The 21535-nt window shown below is 48.4% G+C and overlaps 2 protein-coding genes across 6 annotated transcripts in view; one reads left to right on the top strand and one right to left on the bottom strand.

Moving 5' to 3' along the window:
- Nucleotides 1-455: 455 nt before the first annotated feature.
- Nucleotides 456-7487, top strand: slc48a1b (solute carrier family 48 member 1b). The gene is made up of 3 exons (XM_073071253.1): nt 456-715; nt 6389-6556; nt 6779-7487. Exons 1-3 carry the CDS (start codon nt 586-588, stop codon nt 6913-6915), a joined length of 435 nt encoding a protein of 144 aa, XP_072927354.1. The 5' UTR covers nt 456-585; the 3' UTR covers nt 6916-7487.
- Nucleotides 7488-10976: 3489 nt separating this feature from the next.
- Nucleotides 10977-21535, bottom strand: part of LOC140741260 (histone deacetylase 4-like) — a 52973-nt gene continuing 42414 nt past the window's right edge. For all 5 annotated transcript variants that reach the window (XM_073071250.1, XM_073071247.1, XM_073071249.1 and 2 more), the window contains exons 19-23: nt 15599-15717; nt 14431-14564; nt 12297-12381; nt 11880-11985; nt 10977-11513 (exon numbers count right to left, since the gene is read on the bottom strand). In XM_073071250.1, coding sequence (XP_072927351.1) covers nt 11480-11513; nt 11880-11985; nt 12297-12381; nt 14431-14564; nt 15599-15717 — 478 coding nt within the window. In that variant the 3' untranslated portion in view covers nt 10977-11479. The remainder of the gene's footprint in view (nt 11514-11879; nt 11986-12296; nt 12382-14430; nt 14565-15598; nt 15718-21535) is intronic.

The raw sequence follows: 21535 nt of genomic DNA, 5'->3' as shown, positions 1-21535 counted from the left end.
TTGCAATGAGCCTTCCATCCCAGCAAGAGAATGCTTCAGACCCACATCCTCCCACCCCTTTGCAATGAGTCCTCTATCCTAGCAAGGTGAGGCAGTGGACGCAGATCCTCCCACTTATACCTACTGCCCAGAAGAAGCGAAACTCAGGCTGGACCTTATATTCCATCTGGGTAGCCTCCAATCTAATGGCATGAATGTCAATTTTGGTAACTGTCCCTGTCTTTTTTTCCCCTGTTTTCCCCCATTCTGGTCCCCTCACCATTTCTCTCTCCCCCCGGTGCCCCTGCTTCCCTTTCTTTCATTATCCATTGCCCTCTCCTATTAGATTAGATGGCGCTGCGATTCGGGTCCTCCCAGCCCTGCACTTTCTGCATGGTGGCGCCGCGGATCCAAGTCCACGTAGACGTTGCAATGATCCCTCCCGCCCTGCCAGGGGGCGCTGCCGCTCGAATTTCCTGCCTTCCCTCCCTGGGACGCCTTGTTTTTGCACTGCTGGTTGCAGGAGGCGGGATTTATAGCCGCCCTCAGGGGTGGGTGCGGGAGGTTGTTTTATTTACCACCACACTATCCCCTTCCACCGCTTGTATGGCGCCCGGCAGGTTGTGGCGAAAGGTGGCCTATGCCGCCGTGGGTTCGGTGTTTGGCCTGTCCGCTTTCTTCTGCTGGAGCATCGCCTTCAGGCAGCCGGCTACCGCCGCCTTCGGGGGCCTGTCAGGTGAGGGAATGCTGCCGCCTGCGCCCGTTGCTCCACTGCAGCCGGTTAGAGAGCGCGGGTATAGGGCACGGCGCAGCGGACCATCAGCCGGTGTCATTTCGCCGGATGCAGCGTCAGTGATGCGCGAGAGGCAGCAGTGCAGCCGGGGCTCTCCGGAGGATCCATGCACGCCGCGGTGGAGCGGAGTACAGCGATGCATGGAGTGATCGAAAGCAACACTCTGACGTGCAATGCCAGTGATGTTACGGTGGCACTAATGTAATCGTGTCTGTCAGGGGACCCATGCACACCTTGTGGGGCAGAGTACTGCGATTCCTGGGGTTAGTGAATGCAGTGTGGTGGTGTACAATGTTATATACTCATGAGCACCAGTGCAACATTGGTGATGCACCAGGCAGTATAATACATCCAGGGACCTACACACACCATCGTGGGTCTAGGCACAGGGCTGCAGGGTGTGATCAAATGCAATACTGACACATGCGACATTGTCACCAGATGCCTAGTGATGCATGAATGGCACCAATGCAGTGCAGGTTGTCTCTATAGTGAAGTGGAGCAGCACACATGGGAAACGGTCGCAGTGGTGTACGTAGATGTGCTAGGACATAGAACGGTACTTTGTGTACAAAAAAACTTGTCTCTGATATTCCCTTATACTTTCATCCAATCACTATAAAGTTATGCCCTCTTGTATTAGTTACTTCCATCCTGAGAAAAAGTCTCTGGCTATCCGCTCCATCTCTGCCTCTTATCATCTTGTACACCTCTATCAAGTCAGCTCTCATGCTCCCTCACTCCCAAGAGAAAAACCCTAGTTCACTCAGTCTATCCTCATAAGATATGCTCGCTAGTTCAAGCAGCATCCTGGTAAATTAATCTCTAAATTGATTCTAAAGCTTCCACATCCTTACTGTAATGAGGGGACCAGAAATGAACAAAATACTCTGTGTTGACTCACCAGAGTATTATAGAGCTGTAACATTATGTAGTGGCTCTTGAACTCAGTCACAATTTTTCAGGTTGAATTCCTTCACCCCAGCTATGCATCCTGTCAATGTCCTGTACTAACCTACGATAACCTTCAACACCATCAACCTCTAATATATCTGCCTCTACCACCACCCCAACAGGCATTCCTCACACTCACCACTCTCTCTGTTAAAAACCTACCTCCGACATCCCCCCTACACTTAACTCCAATCACCTTAAAATTATGCTCCTTGTTTCCTTGAATTAGCCTTTCCTGCCCTGAGGAAAAAAAAAGACTCTGGTTGTTCAGTTGATCTCTGCCTCTTATAATCTTGTACATCTCTATCATCTCTCATCCTCCCTCACTCCAAAGAGAAAGGCCCTAGCTCACTTAACCTATTCTCATAAGTCATGCTCTCTCATCCAGACAGCACCCTGTTAAATCTCCTCTTCACTCTCTCTAAAGCTTCCACATCCTTCCTACAATGAGATGAACACAAATGTGGTCTAACCCGAGTTTTATGGAGCTGCAACATTACTTCACGGCTTGAACTCTATCTCCTAACGAAGGCCAACACACCATCACCTTATGAACGCGTGCAGTACCTTTGAGTGATCTCTGGACATGGACCCCAAGATCCGTCTGTTCCTACACACGGCTCAGAATCCCGCCAGTAACCCTGTATTCTGCCTTTCAGGTTGCCCTTCCAAAGTGAATCACTTCACACTTTTCTGGGTGAACTTCATCTGCCACTTCTCAGCCCAGCCCTGCATCCTATCAATGAATGTCCTATTGTAATCCTTGACAACCCTCCACACTATCCGCAAAACCAACAAACTTCCTGTCATCTGCAAACTTACTAACCCACACTTCCACTTCCTCATCCAAGTCATTTGTAAAAATCACAAAGATCAGGGATCCCAGAACAGGTCCCTGTGGAACACCACTGGTCTTCGGCCTCCGGCCTCCAGGTGTAATACACTCCATCTATAACTACCCTCTGTGTTCTGTGGGCAAACCAATTGTGAATCCAATCCACAGTCAAGTTTCTCTGGATCCCATGCCTCCTGACTTTCTGAATAAGACTACCATGGGAAACCTTATCAAACGCCTTTCTAAAAACCATTCTTCACCACATCCACTGTTCCTCCTTCATCAATGTGCTTTGTCAGAGCTTCGAATTCGATCAGGCCTGTGAGGTACAAGCTGCACCTCATAAAGCCATGCTGACTATCCCTAATCAGACTCTGCTCACACATGCTTAATGCTTGTAAATCCTGTCTCCAAGGATCTTCTCCAATAATTTACCCACTATTGAAGTAAGACTCACCGGTCTATAATTACTAGATTAGACATAGACATAGAATAGTACAGCACAGTACAGGCCCTTCGGCCCACAATGTTGTGTTGACCCTTAAACCCTGCCTCCCATATAACCCCCCCCCCCCACCTTAAATTGCTCCATATACCTGTCTAGTAGTCTCTTAAACTTCACTAGTGTGTCTGCCTCCACCACTGACTCAGGCAGTGCATTCCACGCACCAACCACTCTCTGAGTGAAAAACCTTCCTCTAATATCCCCCTTGAACTTTCCACCCCTTACCTTAAAGCCATGTCCTCTTGTATTGAGCAGTGGTGCCCTGGGGAAGAGGTGCTGGCTGTCCACTCTATCTATTCCTCTTAATATCTTGTATACCTCTATCATGTCTCCTCTCATCCTCCTTCTCTCCAGAGAGTAAAGCCCTAGCTCCCTTATTCTCTGATCATAATCCATACTCTCTAAACCAGATTCAAAAGCAGAATATTTGCCACCCTCCAATCAACTGGTACTACTGTGGCAAGTGAAGATACAAAGATCATCACCAAAGGTGCAGCAATCCCTTTCTGTAGTAACCTGGGATATATCCCGTCTGGCCCTGGGGACTTATCTATCCTAATATTTTTCAAACGCATCCTTTTTTTTGGTATCAACATGTTCCAACATATCAGCCTGCTTTACACTGTCTTCACAAAAGTCAAGGTCCCTCTCACTGGTGAATAAATACTGAAGCAAAATATTTAGTAAAGACTTCCCTGACCTTCTCCGATTCCAGGCACACAGTTCCTCTGCTATCCCAGATCAGTCCTACCCTCACTCTGGTCATCCTCCTGTTCTTCACATACGTGTAGAATGCCTTAGGGTTTTCCTTAATCCTACTCACCAAGGCCTTCTCGTGCTTCCTTCTAAATCTCCTGAGTCCAGTTTTTCAGCTCCTGCCTGGCTACCTTGTAACTCTCTAGAGCCTTGTCTGATCCTTGCTTCCTAAACCTTAAGTAAGCATCTCTCTTTCTCTTGACTAGATGTTCCACATGGTTCCTTCACCCTAACATCCTTTCCCTACCTCAAAGGGACAAACCCACCCAGAAACCCATGCAAATGTTCCCTAAACAACCTCTACATTTCCTTATGCATTTCGTTTACATCTGTTCCCAATTTACGCTCCCAAGTTCCTGCTCAATAGCATCCTAATAGCCTAGTATGAGATCCAGAATGGCCTCTCTTATAGTTGGCCTTTATACATTTTGAGTCAGGAATCCTTCCTGGACACACCTAACGAATTCTGCCTCATCTAAACCTTTTGCACTAAGGAGGTGCCCAATAAATATTGAGGACCAACACTCTTATTTTTGCACCTTTCCAAAGTCTACTTCTGGATCTGTTCCTCAGTGTCTCTTGTTGCTTTTGGGGAGTCTGTGGAATACTCCCAACAGCATGATTGTTCCCATCCTGTTCCTGACTTACGCCCACACTGACTCAGTAAACAAATCCCTCTATGAATCTGCTGCAAGTTCTCCTTGAGAGGCACCAATGCAGTCCTGGACACTCCACTCCTGTGAGCAACAATACACTCCAATGCATAAAGAACATATGCAATCGAATGCTGAAGCGAGACAGAGAGGATCACTCAACGATTGGCTGTGTCAGCAAAGGGCACGGAGTGGGAGTAGATAAAACCGGTCAGCTCTGTTCTGGCATTTAATTCCAGCCCATTTAGCACAGTACACATCTCTCTATCCCTGAGTCAGACCCACAACAGGAGCACCGAGCACAGTTCCCGTCTCCCTATCTCTGGGTCAGACCCACACCAGGAGCTCCGTGCACAGTTCCCGTCTCCCTATCCCTGGGTCAGACCCACACCGGGAGCACCGTGCACAGTTCCCATCTCCCTATCTCTGGGTCAGACTCAACCTTAAAGTCACCACACTACAGTGTATGTGACTGCATTGGAGTGGCCCTGAGTCGACTCACCAGGGTGTTGTGGGGAGAGACTGGATGTGCTCTGTGATTCCACCAATCCATTCCACATATCACCTTGCTCTGTATGGGCAAACTCATCCCCCGGTCCCCTTTAATGACTCCTTGTAACTCAGACCCCCAGGTCGAGGCAACATCCTGGTAAATCTTTTGTGCAATCCTTTTAGTTGCGTGACATCTTTCCTATGACAGGGTGACTCAAACTGTACACAATTCTCCACGTGTGGCCTCACTTATAACTGCAACACAACTTCCCAACTCCTGTACTCAGTGCCCTGACTGATGAAGTCCAGCATGTCACACACCTTCTGCAGCACTCTGTCTGCCTGCCTGCCTGTGATGTTGCTTTCAGTGAATGATGCACTTGTACTCCTAGATCCCTCTGTACCATGACACTGCCAGGGTCCTGCCATCCACTCTATAATCCTTTACCCTGGTTTGATCTCCCATTTATCAGGATTGAAATCCATTTACCAATCCTCAGCCCCTATTTCCAGCCAATCAGTATCCCCCTTTCATGTTTTCTGTAACTTTCTTTCATTAGAGCAATCCCACAAATATCCTATTCTGTGCAACCTCTCCTGTACGTCAGGATCCTAAGTCTAGACGACATCCTGGTAAATCTTAAACTCTTTCTAGTTTAATAACATCTTTCCAACAGCATGGTGGCCAAAACTGTCTACAGTACTCCGAGTGTCACAGTTACAGATAGTGAAGTGCTGGCAGACCATAACATGTAAGGGCCACAACGAGGCAGATGGTGAGGTCAAGAATCCAGCCAGCTTTTTGTACCAGGGAACCCTTCAATAGTCCTTGACCCTGGTGGAACGTGCTTTCAGACTTTTGTATCTTCTGTCCAATGGGAGGGGAGAAGAGAGAATATCTGGGGTGGGTGGGGTCTTTGATTATTCTGGCTGCTTCATTGAGACAGTGAGACGTGTAGACAGAGTCCATGGAGGGGAGGCTGGTTTCTGTGATGTGCAGCGCTGTGCGCACAACTCTGCAGTTTCTTGCGGTCACGGGCAGAACAGTTGCCGTACCAAGCTGTGATCCAGACAGGATGGTTTCTGTGGTACATCGATAAAAATTGGTGAGGGTCACTATTTGGGGAATGATGCACTTTGGTAGAAAGAATAAAGGTGTAGATTATTTTCTTGATTGGTGAGGAGCTCAGAGTTATAGGGTGACTGCAAGAGATTGGGTAGATGGTAAGGCATTGGGTGAGTTGAAGGCAGAGACAGAGGGGTTTGTGCTCAGTGAAGTGGGAGGAATGGGTCAAGGGAAGTCAGCAGCAATCGAGCAGGGAGTCGGATGGGTGTATTCTGCAACTGTATCTTATCCACTGTTTGCCTCATCACATCTTGGGTCTTTCTCTGCCCTCCACCATCCCCCAAAACCCTCTCAGGAGTCCTGGCTATCTGGAGCTTGGTCACGCACGTGATGTACGCCCAGGACATGTGGAGGACCTGGTTGAAAGGCCTGACAGGCTTCCTGGCCGTGGGCGTGTTCTTCGGACTGCTGGCCGTGGCAGGATTCATCGCCTTCCTGTCTCTGGCGATCTCTCGGAAGGAGAGTGAGTAGTTGGAGGAGGGAGGGGGGGGGGGCTATGTACGAAGGTGAGAATGTGTGAGGGCGAGGAAGCGTGAGGGAGGGAGCACGCATGAGAGCAAGGGAGGGGTGAGAAGGTGTGTAGGTGATTCTGGGTGGGGGGAGGGGTGGGTTGATGGATTGATGACTGTGTATTGAGACATTCCCCCTCTCTCCCCCTCCTTCCCTCCTTACCCATCATCCCCAGGTATCCTGGATCCCTGCAGTCACTACCTGACCTGTGTGTGGTGTGTGATGACCCTGAAGTGGGCGTCAATCCTCTCCTTCTACGCCCACCGATACAGCCGAGAGTTCGCCGACATTCGCATCCTCAGTGACTTCTGAGCCCCCTCCCCTGTGGGATCTTTCTGTTGTCTGGATCATTTGGAGGGGTGGGGGTCATGTTTAGCCTCTGTCTGTGTTGGGACGATGAGGGTTGTTGTCCACTGTGAGGAGGAGGGGTACGCTACACTCCTTTCTTTTCCTTCTCACACCCACCGCTCCTTCTCATTCCATCTCACTCTCCGTCCTTTCCTTCTTCCATGATTTTCTCCCTCTACTTTTGTATCTCTCACCCCCTTTCTCAATCCCCCTCTCTCCCTCTTTCATTATTTCCTTCTTGATCAGACCACTCTTCCTCAATTCAGTGTGTCTCTTTCTTCATGTTTCTATCTTCCTATTCACCCATCTCTCTCTCCCCATTCCCTCCTTCTCTCTTTTCTCCCTCTATCTCGCCCACTCTCTCCAGCCCCTCTCCTCCCCATCCCTTTTTCTCTTTACCCCATCTCCATCACCTCCCCCAACACCCGGTGATTTCCAATGTCCCCATTCAGTCTCCCCCTTAACCTCCCCAACACCCGGTGATTTCCAATGTCCCCATTCAGTGTCCCCCTTAACCTCCCCAATACCCGGTGATTTCCAACGTCCCCATTCAGTGTCCCCCTTAACCTCCCCAACACCCGGTGATTTCCAACGTCCCCATTCGGTCTCCCCCTTAACCTCCCCAACACCCGGTGATTTCCAACGTCCCCATTCAGTCTCCCCCTTAACCTCCCCAGCACCCGGTGATTTCCAACGTCCCCATTCAGTCTCCCCCTTAACCTCCCCAACACCCGGTGATTTCCAACGTCCCCATTCAGTGTCCCCCTTAACCTCCCCAACACCCGGTGATTTCCAACGTCCCCATTCAGTGTCCCCCTTAACCTCCCCAACACCCGGTGATCTCCAACGTCCCCATTCAGTGTCCCCCTTAACCTCCCCAATACCCGGTGATTTCCAACGTCCCCATTCAGTGTCCCCCTTAACCTCCCCAACACCCGGTGATTTCCAACGTCCCCATTCAGTGTCCCCCTTAACCTCCCCAACACCCGGTGATTTCCAACGTCCCCATTCAGTGTCCCCCTTAACCTCCCCAACACCCGGTGATTTCCAACGTCCCCATTCAGTCTCCCCCTTAACCTCCCCAACACCCGGTGATTTCCAACGTCCCCATTCAGTGTCCCCCTTAACCTCCCCCAACACCCGGTGATTTCCAACGTCCCCATTCAGTCTCCCCCTTAACCTCCCCAACACCCGGTGATTTCCAACGTCCCCATTCAGTCTCCCCCTTAACCTCCCCAACACCCGGTGATTTCCAACGTCCCCATTCAGTGTCCCCCTTAACCTCCCCAACACCCGGTGATTTCCAACGTCCCCATTCAGTGTCCCCCTTAACCTCCCCCAACACCCGGTGATTTCCAACGTCCCCATTCAGTCTTCCCCCTTAACCTCCCCAACACCCGGTGATTTCCAACGTCCCCATTCAGTGTCCCCCTTAACCTCCCCAACACCCGGTGATTTCCAACGTCCCCATTCAGTCTCCCCCTTAACCTCCCCCAACACCCGGTGATTTCCAACGTCCCCATTCAGTCTTCCCCCTTAACCTCCCCAACACCTGGTGATTTCCAACGTCCCCATTCAGTGTCCCCCTTAACCTCCCCAACACCCGGTGATTTCCAATGTCCCCATTCAGTCTCCCCCTTAACCTCCCTAATACCTGTCTCCCTCTCTCTCTTTCATATATGTGTGTTTGTATCTATACATATCCTCATTATCTGTCTGTCTGTCTTTCTCTGTTTGCCTCTCTCATGTTTCCAAAAGGTATCTACTGTGAAAGAGAGGGAGAGGCAGTGATGGAAAGAGGGACAGGGTGAGCGAGGGCAGGATGGAGTGAGGAAGGAGAAGGAAGAGAAATGGAGAGAGGAGAAAAGGAGAGGAGAGATGGAGAAAAGGGAGAAAATGACAGCTGGAAAGGGTCAGTAGAGGGTGAGAGAGAGAGAAGAAATTCCTTGGTTACTACAATGTGTGTTACTCTAGATTTCCAGCATATGCAGAATTTCTTGTTTACATCTAACCAACATGATTTTCCACAAATACAACTAACTGAAGGCATATCGTTCTATATAATTGGCTATATATATTACCATACCATAATACCTGTTCTGTTCAGAATGCAACAATGTTTCTGCAGAATTATTATAAAATGTAAATAGGGTTTACCTGTACCCAGTGCATTATTTAAGTAAAATTTCATATGTTATTCATTGGGTTTGGTACGTTAATGTGTGGTGCTTTGAGTTTTATTATGCAATTAGTAACTTGAAAATGTTCTCAAATTTCTGATCCCATTTGGTGGTGTGAGTTCCAATGACTTGATTGTGTCAATTTATAAGAATACACATGGAAGAATTTTGTGGAGTTGGGAATTAGAGATCAGGCTGAAATTTAAACCTCCACTCTGCATTCAAAGTCTAGCGCCACCGATGTGGGACATCTGTCATTGGATATTAGACTGGCAGTCTAGTGTGGGCGGGGGGGGGGGCATTGCTGGTGGTCCCCCCAGGTTCAGCAATTTGTCAGTGGGTTAGAGTCAGAGTTACATGTGGGTAGGAGGAATGAGGTCTGATAATCCCCTCTGTTCGTGAATCGCTGAGACCAGAGTTTGAGGCCAAATGTTTGGGGTCACATCATAGGTGAGTCTGGAGATTGAGGCCTTTGATCAGTGGGTCTTGCAATTGACACCGAGGATTGAGGCATGAGGGCCGAATCAGAACTTTGGATGTCGAGCCTGATTCTGTGCATCCTGGAGGACTGTACGTGCGTGGAAGGAATGGGGCTTGGTTTGTTCTCTCAGGCATTGCGCGGTGACACTTGCGGGCAGCTGCAGTTGGTTGTTAACACAAATGACACATTTCACTGTATGTTTCAATGTACATGTGATAAATAAATTTGAATCTTGAATCTGGATTATTAGTCTGGCATTTTTTAAGGTTTATCAGGATCAAAATCACTTTTGTTGCCAGTATGTGAAACATATCAAAATTGATTGTGGTTTGATGCCAAGCATAAAACACAGGACAATACCATAACAAACAACACAAGAACAACCAACAATTTACAAGACAATAGTGCAAACAGTCACGAGCAACAATTAGCAGAATGGTCACGTGAGCAAATTTAAATACATGTGAACATATGAACAGACTGAACAACCATTTAACGATGTTGCGCAGGGATGTTTGCAGAAGTTAGTCAGCAATTGCCTAATGAGCCAAATATGTGAATGGCAGCAGACCATTAATCAGATACTGGAAGAACGGAGCTGAGGAGCAGTTTCTTTAACCAGAGGGTGGTGAACCTGTGGAATTCATTCCCACATGTCATTGGGTTAAGCCGGAGGTTGATAGGTTCTTGGTTAGTCAGTGCACAAAATGTTTTAAAGTCCTGTCCAGTATTGCTTTGACATTTGTATCTGGGGGAGATGACAGAAATGTGAACAGTATTCCCGGTGTGGGTCTGACCCAAGAACAGGGAAATGGGAACCATGCACAGTTCTCCTTCTGATGCCAGGAGTGTGTGATGGGACAGTGTGGAGGGAGATTCACTCTGTGTCTGACCCTGGGAGTGTGTGATGGGATAGTGTGGAGGGAGCTTCACTCTGTGTCTGACCCTGGGAGTGTGTGATGGGACAGTGTGGAGGGAGATTCACTCTGTGTCTGACCCTGGGAGTGTGTGATGGGACAGTGTGGAGGGAGATTCACTCTGTGTCTGACCCTGGGATTGTGTGATGGGACAGTGTGGAGTGAGATTCACTCTGTGTCTGACCCTGGGAGTGTGTGATGGGATGGTGTGGAGGGAGATTCACTCTGTCTCTGACCCCGGGAGTGTGTGATGGGACAGTGTGGAGGAAGATTCACTCTGTGTCTGATCCCGGGAGTGTGTGATGGGACAGTGTGGAGGGAGATTCACTCTGTGTCTGACCCTGGAAATGTGTCATGGGAGGGTGTGGAGGGAGATTCACCAGCTCATTGATAGTGGAGCCACAATCTCTTTTGGATGTTGAAAGCCAATGAACACATCATCCAGGATATTGTCCAAATATTTTAATACTGTCAAAGAGCAGGTAAAAAAGAGAGCTATAAATATCAGTTCTGACTAACAAAGGTAGCTGTTCTGTGGTCCACTGATGGTCACATGGACTTTTCCACAAGTGAAGATCTGTGCTCCATCCTGCAGATTTCTCAGTTTCCCCTGAAGACCGTGTTGTAGGAATTCCCCGGAGCATTGGGAATTCCCACTTTCTCAGATCCAGCTCAATGGGGCTTGCAGGAGTGAGAAGTGATCTTGGTAGATACATCAGGTTCTGAGGAAGTTGGTGATAAGATTTCCCCTGGTGGAGGGGATGGGGAGAATGCAGAATGGTGTGAACTGGACAGGACAGGAGAGAAGGAACACGATTTCAGATGGACATATGGAGAAGGCCACTGGATCCCTCAGAAATGTCTCCCCCCTCCCACATATTCTCTGTAAGATCCCTTTTCTGTCTCCTGAAATGCCAGCCCCACTCCACCACACTTTGCGAAGCCCGAAGTCAGGCCAGAGTCTGGTGCTCCATGGGTTCATGTCTGGAGATTGGGAGGATTGGAGGGAAAAGGGAGAGAGAGGTAGGGAGGAGAGAGGCATTAATGTCCAGCAGAATTGGTGATCAAGACAGCAGGGCAAAGATCAACACCTTACCCAAACTCAATGCCCTCCCACAGGTCCTGTCTCTCCCCTCTCCATCTCTCACCCCCTCCATTCTGTAATCTTCTCTTGCTGATCCCTCCCTTCTTTTCCTCTATTCCTCTCACAGCTTTCTTTCTCTCTTTACCCTTCTGCACACCCCTCTGCTATTCCTTTCCCTCCACAACCCTTCCCTCCTCCACTCCTCTCCCACCCCACTCCCTCCACGGACTCCCCATCCCCTTTCATCACTACCCCCCCGGACTCACCCCTTCAGGCCGACTGAGAGTGAGGCCAGGGCCAGCACCGTCTTGCTCTCCTCCGTTTCCCCGCCCAGGACATGACCCAGGCGCTGGGTGCACTTCCAGTATGGACCTGTGGGCCAGAACAGAGGGTCAGAGGGGAGGGTGTAGGATGGGGACAAGGACATACTACCCCTTTGCATGTGGCCCTTCCCTCAAACCCACCCCTTTGAGTCTCACCCTCATCCCCGACACCATCATATTCCCCTGCCCCTTCCCACACTCCCCCCTCCCCATCTCCAGCTCTCCCCTTTCTCCACCCCTCCACCTTTTCTGCTTTCACACCTCTTCTCACCACATCTCTCCCCCTCCCTTCTTCAATCTCCCCCTGTCCCCTGTACTTACCCTCCCTCTCCCACCCACCTCGCACCCACAGACACTCACCCTGAGCATGTAGCACTCTCTCCAGGGAGGCCACACCGTTCCAGTTGGGCTTCTGGTGGAGGAGATGTTCGGGGAGGGGGTCCATCTAGGGAAGGACGGACAGGTCTTCAGGGGAATGGCCAAGACAGTTGTCCCTCCGTCCCAGGCTTCCTGCCTCCCAACTCTCTCCACCACAACTTTCCCTGACTTTACGATACAGGAGCTGAATTACCACTGAGTATGCTCCCCCATGGCTGATTTTTTTTCTTTAAACCATTCCCCGTAACCCTTAAACAGTTTCACTGATCAGAAACCCATCCATCTCTGCCTTCAACACACCCCTGTGGCAACGAATCCCACAATTTCACCACCTTCTGGCTGAAGAAATTCCTCCTTATCCCAGTTCCAAAGCGGTGTGCCTTAATTCCAAGGGACACCCCTTTGGAATGTCTGCAGAACCTGGACTCTCCCACTGATGGAGATGTCCTCTCCACATCTACTCTCTCTAGGTCTTTCAGTATCCGGGAGGTTTAGATGAGATTCACCCTTCCCTCATCCTTCCTAGCTCCATTGAGTACAGACCCAGAGACAGCAAACGTTTTTCATACATAAACCCTTTTATTCCTGGGATAATTATTGTAAACCTCCTTCGGACACTCTCCAGGCACAACACATCCTATAGTCTTAGTGGGACCATATTTCTGGATGACACCCCATCATGGTACAGCTGACACTAGTAAACCAATACTGCTGGCAGCATCCCACCCTCCAGCTACCTGAAAACTGCTTTCAGTATACCACAGAACAGTACAACATGGATACAGGTCCTTCGGCCTAACCAGCCAATGGTAATCACTGTGCCCTTCCAGCTAATCCCAATTTCCTGTGTTCAGCCCATATCCCTCCAATCCCCTCCCCTTGTACCTGTCCAAGTGCTTCTTAAATGACACTGTTGTACCTGCCTCAACCACTTCATCTGGCAGCACGTTCCATATGCTCACCACCCACTGTGTGAAGAAGTTGCCCCTCAGTATATATTACTTTTATATCTATCCCCTCTCATGCTAAACCTATGGCCCCTAGTTTCTGGACTCCCATAAACTATTATCATCCACCTTGTCCATGCCTCTCATAATTATCAACACATCTATAAGGTTGTCCTTCATTTACCTCTAGGAACAAAGACCTAGACTGGACGACCTCTCCCTATAAATCAGGCCCTCTAGACCTGCCAATATCCCCCATAGATCTCCTCTGCACGCTTTCCAGCTTAACCGTGTCTTTCCTATAACAGGAAAACAGCATTTGATAGCTCTCGTCCTATCTTAGTTGGAGGTTAGGTGAATGGGAGGGGGTCTCTTTAAAACCTATTGAATATTGAAATGACTAGATAGAGTGGATGTTGAGAGGATGTTTCCTATAGTGAGGGAATCTCAGATCAGAGGGGCACGACTTCAGAATACAAGGATGTCCCTTCAGAACGGAGATGAGGAGGAATTTCTTCAGCCAGAAAGTGGTCAATCTGTAGAATTCATTGCCACAGGTGGTTGTAGAGACCACGTCATTGGATATATTTATGGTGGAGGTTGATAGGTTCTTAATTAGCGAGGGCATCAAAGGTTAGTGGATAAGGCACAAGAATGGGGTTGAGAAGGAAAATAAATTAGCCACAATCAAATGGCAGAACAGACTAAATGGGACAAATGGACTTAATTTGCTCATGTCTTACGGTCTTTTATGTGACACCTTATCACACACCTTTTGGAAATCAAAGTATACAACTACTTCTGTCCAGGTGTCTTAATAGTTCCTCCCTAATGATAGCTTCAAGCATTTTCCTAGCTACAGATGTTAAGCTAACTGGTCTACAGTAACCTGTCTTTTGCCTACATCCTTTTCAATATTTATCTGTTTCTATAAAACCTGTTCTCATTCTCCTCCATCTGAGGCGACTCAATATCTCTTCATAGGTTAACCCCCTCATCTCTGGAATCAACCTAGCCCACTGTTCAAAGTACAAGTCCCACACTTTCCAAAATGCATTCCCCCCCACCCCCCCCCCCCATGTTTGTCTGTGTTGAAAGCCATTACCCTCTCCTTGCCCCACTTTCTGAACAGGTCAAGGTTCCCCTCAACCACAATCCACCCCTGTTACCTCCTTGCCCAGCAAAGCAGATACACAGGCCTCGGCTGCATCACAGATGGCGGTGAGACTGTGACCACCCTCCAAAGCCATGACGATTTTTCCACCAGCAAGGGACATCAGCTGCCTTGTGAGGTAACCAAAACCTGGAAGGAGGGAGGGAGGAAAGAGCATCAGTTCCCATCTCCATTTCCATGGGTCAGACCCACACTGGGAGCACCAAGCACAGTTCATGTCTCTCTATCCCTGGGTCAGACCCACACCGGGAGCACCGAGCACAGTTCCCGTCTCCCTATCCCTGGGTCAGACTCACACCGGGAGCACCATGCACAGTTCCTGTCTCCATATCCCTGGGTCAGTCCCGCACTGGGAGCGCCGTGTACAGTTCCCGTCTCCCTATCCCTGGGTCAGGCCCACATCGGGAGAACCGTGCACAGTTCCCGTCTCCCTATCCCTGGATCAGACTCACACCAGGAGCACCATGCACAGTTCCCGTCTCCCTATCCCTGGGTCAGTCCCACAACGGGATCACCGTGCACAGTTCCCGTCTCCATATCCCTGGGTCAGTCCCGCACTGGGAGCGCCGTGTACAGTTCCCGTCTCCCTATCCCTGGGTCAGACTCACACCGGGAGCACCATGCACAGTTCCCGTCTCCATATCCCTGGGTCAGTCCTGCACTGGGAGCGCCGTGTACAGTTCCCGTCTCCCTATCCCTGGGTCAGACCCACACCGGGAGCACCGAGCACAGTTCCCATCTCCCTATCCCTGGGTCAGACCCACACCAGGAGCACCGTGCACAGTTCCCGTCTCCCTATCCCTGGGTCAGACCCACACCGGGAGCACCGTGCACAGTTCCCGTCTCCCTATCCCTGGGTCAGACCCACACCGGGAACATGGTGCACAGTTCCCATCTCACTATCCCTGGGTCAGACCCACACCGGGAACATGGTGCACAGTTCCCATCTCACTATCCCTGGGTCAGACCCACACCGGGAGCACCGTGCACAGTTCCCGTCTCCCTATCCCTGGGTCAGACCCACACCGGGAGCATCGTGCACAGTTCCTATCTCCCTATCCCTGGGTCAGACCCACACCGGGAGCACTGTCCCAACATCTGTCAATGAGGGCAGCTGTCTGTCCTGGGATTGGGTTTGGGATATGGGGGAACATAAACCTTACATTTGGCTGACACATTGTATCCTCCAAGTTGAGGGGGATGTCCCTCAACAGCATCGAATCCTGAGGAGACCAGGACCATATCTGGATCAAATTCCTTGGCAATTGGCATCACCACTGTCCTGTAGAGTAATAGGGGACAGAAATAAGCAAAGCAGCTCCCGTTTCCTCCCTGTGTCCACACACCCAACAGGACAGACCCCTTTCTGTCTCAAAAGAATCCAGATCTAGGGGACAAAGTTTCAGAATAAAGGGGTGCCCATCTTGAGTATTAGAGTCACGCTGCATGTTTTCAGCCTAATTTGTTCCATCCAAGCCAGTCCCATTTCCCCACGTTTGACCCATATCCCTCTAAACCCTTTCTATCCATGTACCTGTCCAAGTGCCTGTTAAATGTTGTTAATGTCCCTGCCTCTGGCAGCTCGTTCCATGTACAGACCACCCGCTGGGTGAAGACATTGCCCCTCAGGTCCCTATTACATCTTTCCCCTCTCACTTTAAACCTGTGACTTCTGGTTCTTGATTCACCAACCCTGGGAAAAAGACAGTGTGCATTCACCCTATCTATGCCCCTCAAGATTTTATACAAAGTTGCCCTTCAGTCTCCTACACTCCAAAGAATAAAGCCCCAACTTGCCCAACCCCTTTCAGTCCCTGGACTCCAGGCAACATCTTTGTAAATCTCCTCTGCACTCTTTACAGCTTAATGATATCTTTCCTGTCGCAGGGCGACCAAATCTGACCACAATTCTCCCAGTGTGGCCCCACCAACTGCAACATAACACCCCAACTCAGTACTCTGTGCCCTGACTGATGAAAGCCAGCACGCCAAAAGCCTTCTTTACCACCCTGTCTATCTGCGATGCCACTCAGTCAGCTGTGCATTTGTACCCCAAGGTTCCTCTGTTCTACATTACTCCCCAGGGCCCTGCATTCACTGGGGAAGTCATTTGTCTTCCCAAAATTCAACACCTCACACTTTCTGAATCAAACTCCATTTGCCATTCCTCTGCCTATTTACTCAGGTGATTGAGACCCCCCCAATGACCATATTCACTGCTTACAACACTCTTTTAGTGACGTCTACAAACTTTCTAATCATGACTTGTACATTCTCATCCAAGACATTGGCGTAGGTTACAAACATCATAGTTTGCAATACCGACCTCTGATCGAGAAACAACTTGACAGTTCAAGTTCAAGTTTAATTGTCATTCACCCATACATGAATGCAGCCAAATGAAACAACGTTCCTCCAGGTCCAAGGTGTAAAATACATTACCAACAGCACACTGCACATAGCACATACAGTCATGATTTGAGAAAAACATACAGCCACAAAGAAAAAAATATATACCCCAAGTGCCTTGAGTGTCCAGCTTGTTCTTCCACTGAGTGAACACCAGAGGGCAGCACCGACATGAGGGGCCAGCCACAACCCAGAACAGATAGCTGTGCACCCACAGAGGCCTCTGCTCTCTCCCACACTACCTCAGTGTCTCCTCCCTTGGGCAGCTGTCATCGACAACCTTGTGGCCTAGGCCATGTCATTGCCAGAACCAAGTCAATGTAACTCCCCTGCAGTCGGTCTCGCCAATGAACCAGTGAATTGGACTTGTAGTGCTCTATATTACCAATGTCTAACAAAGTCTTGTGATAACAAAAAAGATGTCCAGGACAGTCACTCACACCTTTTTAGGCCCAAACACCGTCCAACAGTACATAATGGGTCCAGGAGACTACACAACAGTAGTACACAGTAAGACCAGCTCCGTTGCTATCGAGCAACACGCTGATGGGATAGTCCTGCAGTAATTGATGTCCTTAGTATCCAGCAGTGACTTGCAATTGTAAAAAAGACAAATAAATACATCCTTGATTGGACCCAGAGTGGCCACCACATTGAGTGTGCTGCCATCTCCAATGGGAATCATCAAATATTCCCACTTAGGACAGCTACAGCTGAAATTCACAGTTACAGCCACTGGGACTTCAGTAAGCAGCATCGATTTAAGACATTTAAACAACTTGATACTCAAAATCGGCAGACCCCGGACAGCAGATGCAGGTTGTGAATGCAGGCACGGAAAATAAGCTGGTCTACAGGTACAATTGAAATGCAGAGACTTTAGACCCCCACTCGTGACTATCCTGCTGATGAATGTACAGTTTCTGGAAAATAAAACTGAACACTGGAGCTTTTGGAAAGCATCAAGTTGGATAAGTCACTGGGACTGGACGAGATATACCCCAGGCTACTGCGGGAAGTGAGGGAGGAGATTGCTGAGCCTCTGGCGATGATCTTTGCATCATCAATGGGGATGGGAGAGGTGCCGGAGGATTGGAGGGTTGCAGATGTTGTTCCCTTATTCAAGAAAAGGAGTAGAGATAGCCCAGGAAATTATAGACCAGTGAGTCTTACTTCACTGGTTGGTAAGTTGATGGAGAAAATCCTGAGAGGCAGGATTTATGAACATTTGGAGAGGCATAGTCAGCATGGCTTTGTCAAAGGCAATTCGTGCCTTATGAGCCTGACTGAATTTTTTGAGGATGTGACTAAACATATTGATGAAGGAAGAGCAGTAGATGTAGTGTATATGGATTTCAGCAAGGCATTTGATAAGGTACCCTGTGCAAGGCTTATTGAGAAAGTAAGAAGGCATGGGATCCAAGGGGACTTTGCTTTGTGGATCCAGAATTGGCTTGCCCACAGAAGGCAAAGAGTGGTTGTAAACGGGTCATATTCTGCATGGAGGTCGGTGACCAGTGGTGTGCCTCAGGGATCTGTTCTGGAACCCCTACTCTGTGATTTTTATAAATGACCTGGATGAGGAAGTGGAGGGATGGGTTAGTAAATTTGCTGATGACACAAAGGTTGGGGGTGTTGTGGATAGTGTGGAGGGCTGTCAGTGGTTACAGCGGGACATTGATAGGATGCAAAACTGGGCTGAGAAGTGGCAGATGGAGTTCAACCCAGATAAGTGTGAGGTGGTTAATTTTGGTAGGTCAAATATGATGGCAGAATATAGTATTAATGGTAAGACTCTTGGCAGTGTGGAGGATCAGAGGGATCTTGGGGTCCCAGTCCATAGGATGCTCAAAGCAGCCGCGCAGGTTGACTCTGTGGTTAAGAAGGCATACGGTGTATTGGCCTTCATCAATCATGGGGTTGAGTTTAGGAGCCGAGAGGTAATGTTGCTGCTATATAGGACCCTGGTCAGACCCCACTTGGAGTACTGTGCTCAGTTCTGGTCGCCTCACTACAGGAAGGATGTGGAAACTATAGAAAGAGTGCAGAGGAGATTTACAAGAATGTTGCCTGGATTGGGGAGCATGCCTTATGAGAATAGGCTGAGCGAACTCGGCCTTTTCTCCTTGGAGCGATGGAGGATGAGAGGTGACCTGCTAGAGGTGTATAAAATGATGAGAGGCATTGATCATGTGGATAGTCAGAAGCTTTTTCCCAGGGCTGAAATGGCTAGTACGAGAGGGCACAGTTTTAAGGTGTTTGGAAGTAGGTACAGAGGAGATGTCGGGGTAAGTTTTTTTTTTAAAAACGCAGAGAGTGGTGAGTGTGTGGAATAGGCTGCCGATGACAGTGGTGGAGGCAGATACAATAGGATCTTTTAAGAGTCTCCTGGATAGGTATATGGAGCTTAGAAAAATAGAGGGCTATGGGTAACCCTAGGTAATTTCTAAGGTAAGTACATATTCGGCACAGCATTGTGGGCCGAAGGGCCTGTATTGTGCTGTAGGTTTTCAATGTTTCTAAGTCTCTCAACAACTATAGAAGTTGTGGTAAGACGAGGGTTAAGGACAACATCCAGGTGGGTAGTCAAACCCAGACAAGGGAGACCTTTGAAGTGAGACCACCAGTGCCAACCTTGACCATTGCAAACAGACAAGTGTGAATAGCTGTCACAGTGTGTAATCAGCCTAGAAGAACATAACTTTCAGTTACACAGTAGGGGGTGACGGAGAGACACAAGACAGGAATAACGGAAGGATGTGAAATACACCCAACAAATGAAGGAACAATTGCCTTTACTAACTTCAAAGTGTCAGCTTGAAGTTTTGATTGACTTTTAACATCTCAAAGTTCAAAGTAAATTTATTATCAAAGTACATATATGTCACCATATACAATCCTGAGATTCATTTTCTTGTGGGCATACTCAATAAATCCATAAAATAATAACCACAACAGAGTCAATGAAAGACCACACCAACTTGGGCATTCAACAGAAGACAACAAACTGTACAAATACAAAAAGAAAAAGTTATAATAATAAATAAACAAATATCGAGAACATCTCTATTGTGAATAGTGCTTGATCTTGTAAATAAGGAATTCAAACATATACAATTTACTAGATGGTCAATATCTGTAACTCATAAAAACAATTCTGTATAAAAATAGCAGTTTTCTGTCGGTTTCAGAACAGCTTGGCTGACAGGGACCATGCTGTTGTCCTTGTGCACAAGTAAAATAAAAACATGTTTGAGTCATAAGAAGGTGTGTGTTGTGGGCCCAGTTATTATCGCTGACAGCAGTTAGTTGGAGGTTCACTGAGACTAGCCCTTGACTTTGTTAAATTCAGCTGTGGTTGCTGATCAGTCCTAAATTCTAGGCTGCACCTATCTGAGCAAGCGACTGTGTCTGCTAATGGAACATAAATTTCCTCCTGTGCAGAGTAGTCAAGGTACGCCAACAAGTTAGTCACCGACAGGAAAGCTGCAGTGTTCAAAAAAAAATGGTTGCCATGGTCCAGGTTGGGACCTGCACCGAGTTACTGTGGTCTGGGTCGTGTCCCACATGAGACACAGGAAAATTTGGTAAGTCTGTGGTTAAAAAAAGGAGAGGGAGAGGGAGGGAGAGGGAGAGGGAGAGGGAGAGGGAGAGGGAGAGGGAGAGGGAGAGGGAGAGGGAGAGGGAGAGGGAGAGGGAGAGGGAGAGGGAGAGGGAGAGGGAGAGGGAGAGGGAGAGGGAGAGGGAGAGAGAGAGAGAGAGAGAGAGAGAGAAAATGGTGGCGTGAAAGTCCACTGTCCATGACCTCTAAAGCACTCCGCTAGCATGCTTGTATGTACCAGAAACATCAAGTCTATTTAAGAAGTATGTTGTATGTCTGGAAATGGAATGAATGAGTGCCTGCAGATGTGTTGTCAGAGAATGGAAAATATGAGAAGACTAGGGTGGCCTGTGATTTTTCAATGTAGATGTGAAATGCAAAAACCGTTAGATGAATCCTGTAAAAAAGCTGAAAATGTGAGCAAAAGTTAAAGAAGGAAAAGACACTGAAAGAACAAAGTATAAAAGCACCTCAGTGTTTGAAATGAAACAATTAGCACCAGAGTCTGAAAATGAACTAGACACTGTACCCCTGCCTTCCCCAAGCACTGTTTCAACGAAGCCTACACCAAGTGACACCTCTTGAATACCAGCCAGTGCCTTGCCACTGCAGTACCATGGACTACCATCTGCCTACTGTCTCTCTACATGACACTGTGTGGGGCTCACAACGAAGTACGATGGAGGCTGAGTGTTCCTGGATTGTTAGCGTTCCTCTTCTGGGAACCTGCCAGACTGGCTCGTGAAAGCGTTAACCTGGCTTCAGCACTGCCAGAGAAATTGGCTAATGATACCAAATTAGCACTGCATGATTCGAGCATATAATGTCTTTACTAACTTCAAAGTGTCAGCAGTTGTCAGCATAAAGTTTTGATGGGCTTTTAGCAGCTCTTTTGCGAATGGCAATTGATCTTATAATTCAAAGGAATATAAGGAATTCAAACATGCACAATTTGCCAAATGGTCAATATCTTTAACTGATAAACCAATCCTGGCTTCAGAATAGTTTGAGTGACTGGAGCCACGTTGTTCTTTTTGTGCATAGGTAAAATAAAATATGTTTGACTTGCAAGAGTACATTTGTTCTGGGC

The sequence above is a fragment of the Hemitrygon akajei genome, chromosome 18 (assembly GCF_048418815.1).
Source record: "Hemitrygon akajei chromosome 18, sHemAka1.3, whole genome shotgun sequence".
Classification (NCBI taxonomy): domain Eukaryota; kingdom Metazoa; phylum Chordata; class Chondrichthyes; order Myliobatiformes; family Dasyatidae; genus Hemitrygon; species Hemitrygon akajei.
Note: the sequence above shows the minus strand (reverse complement) of the source record. Positions and strands in the feature narration are given on the sequence as shown.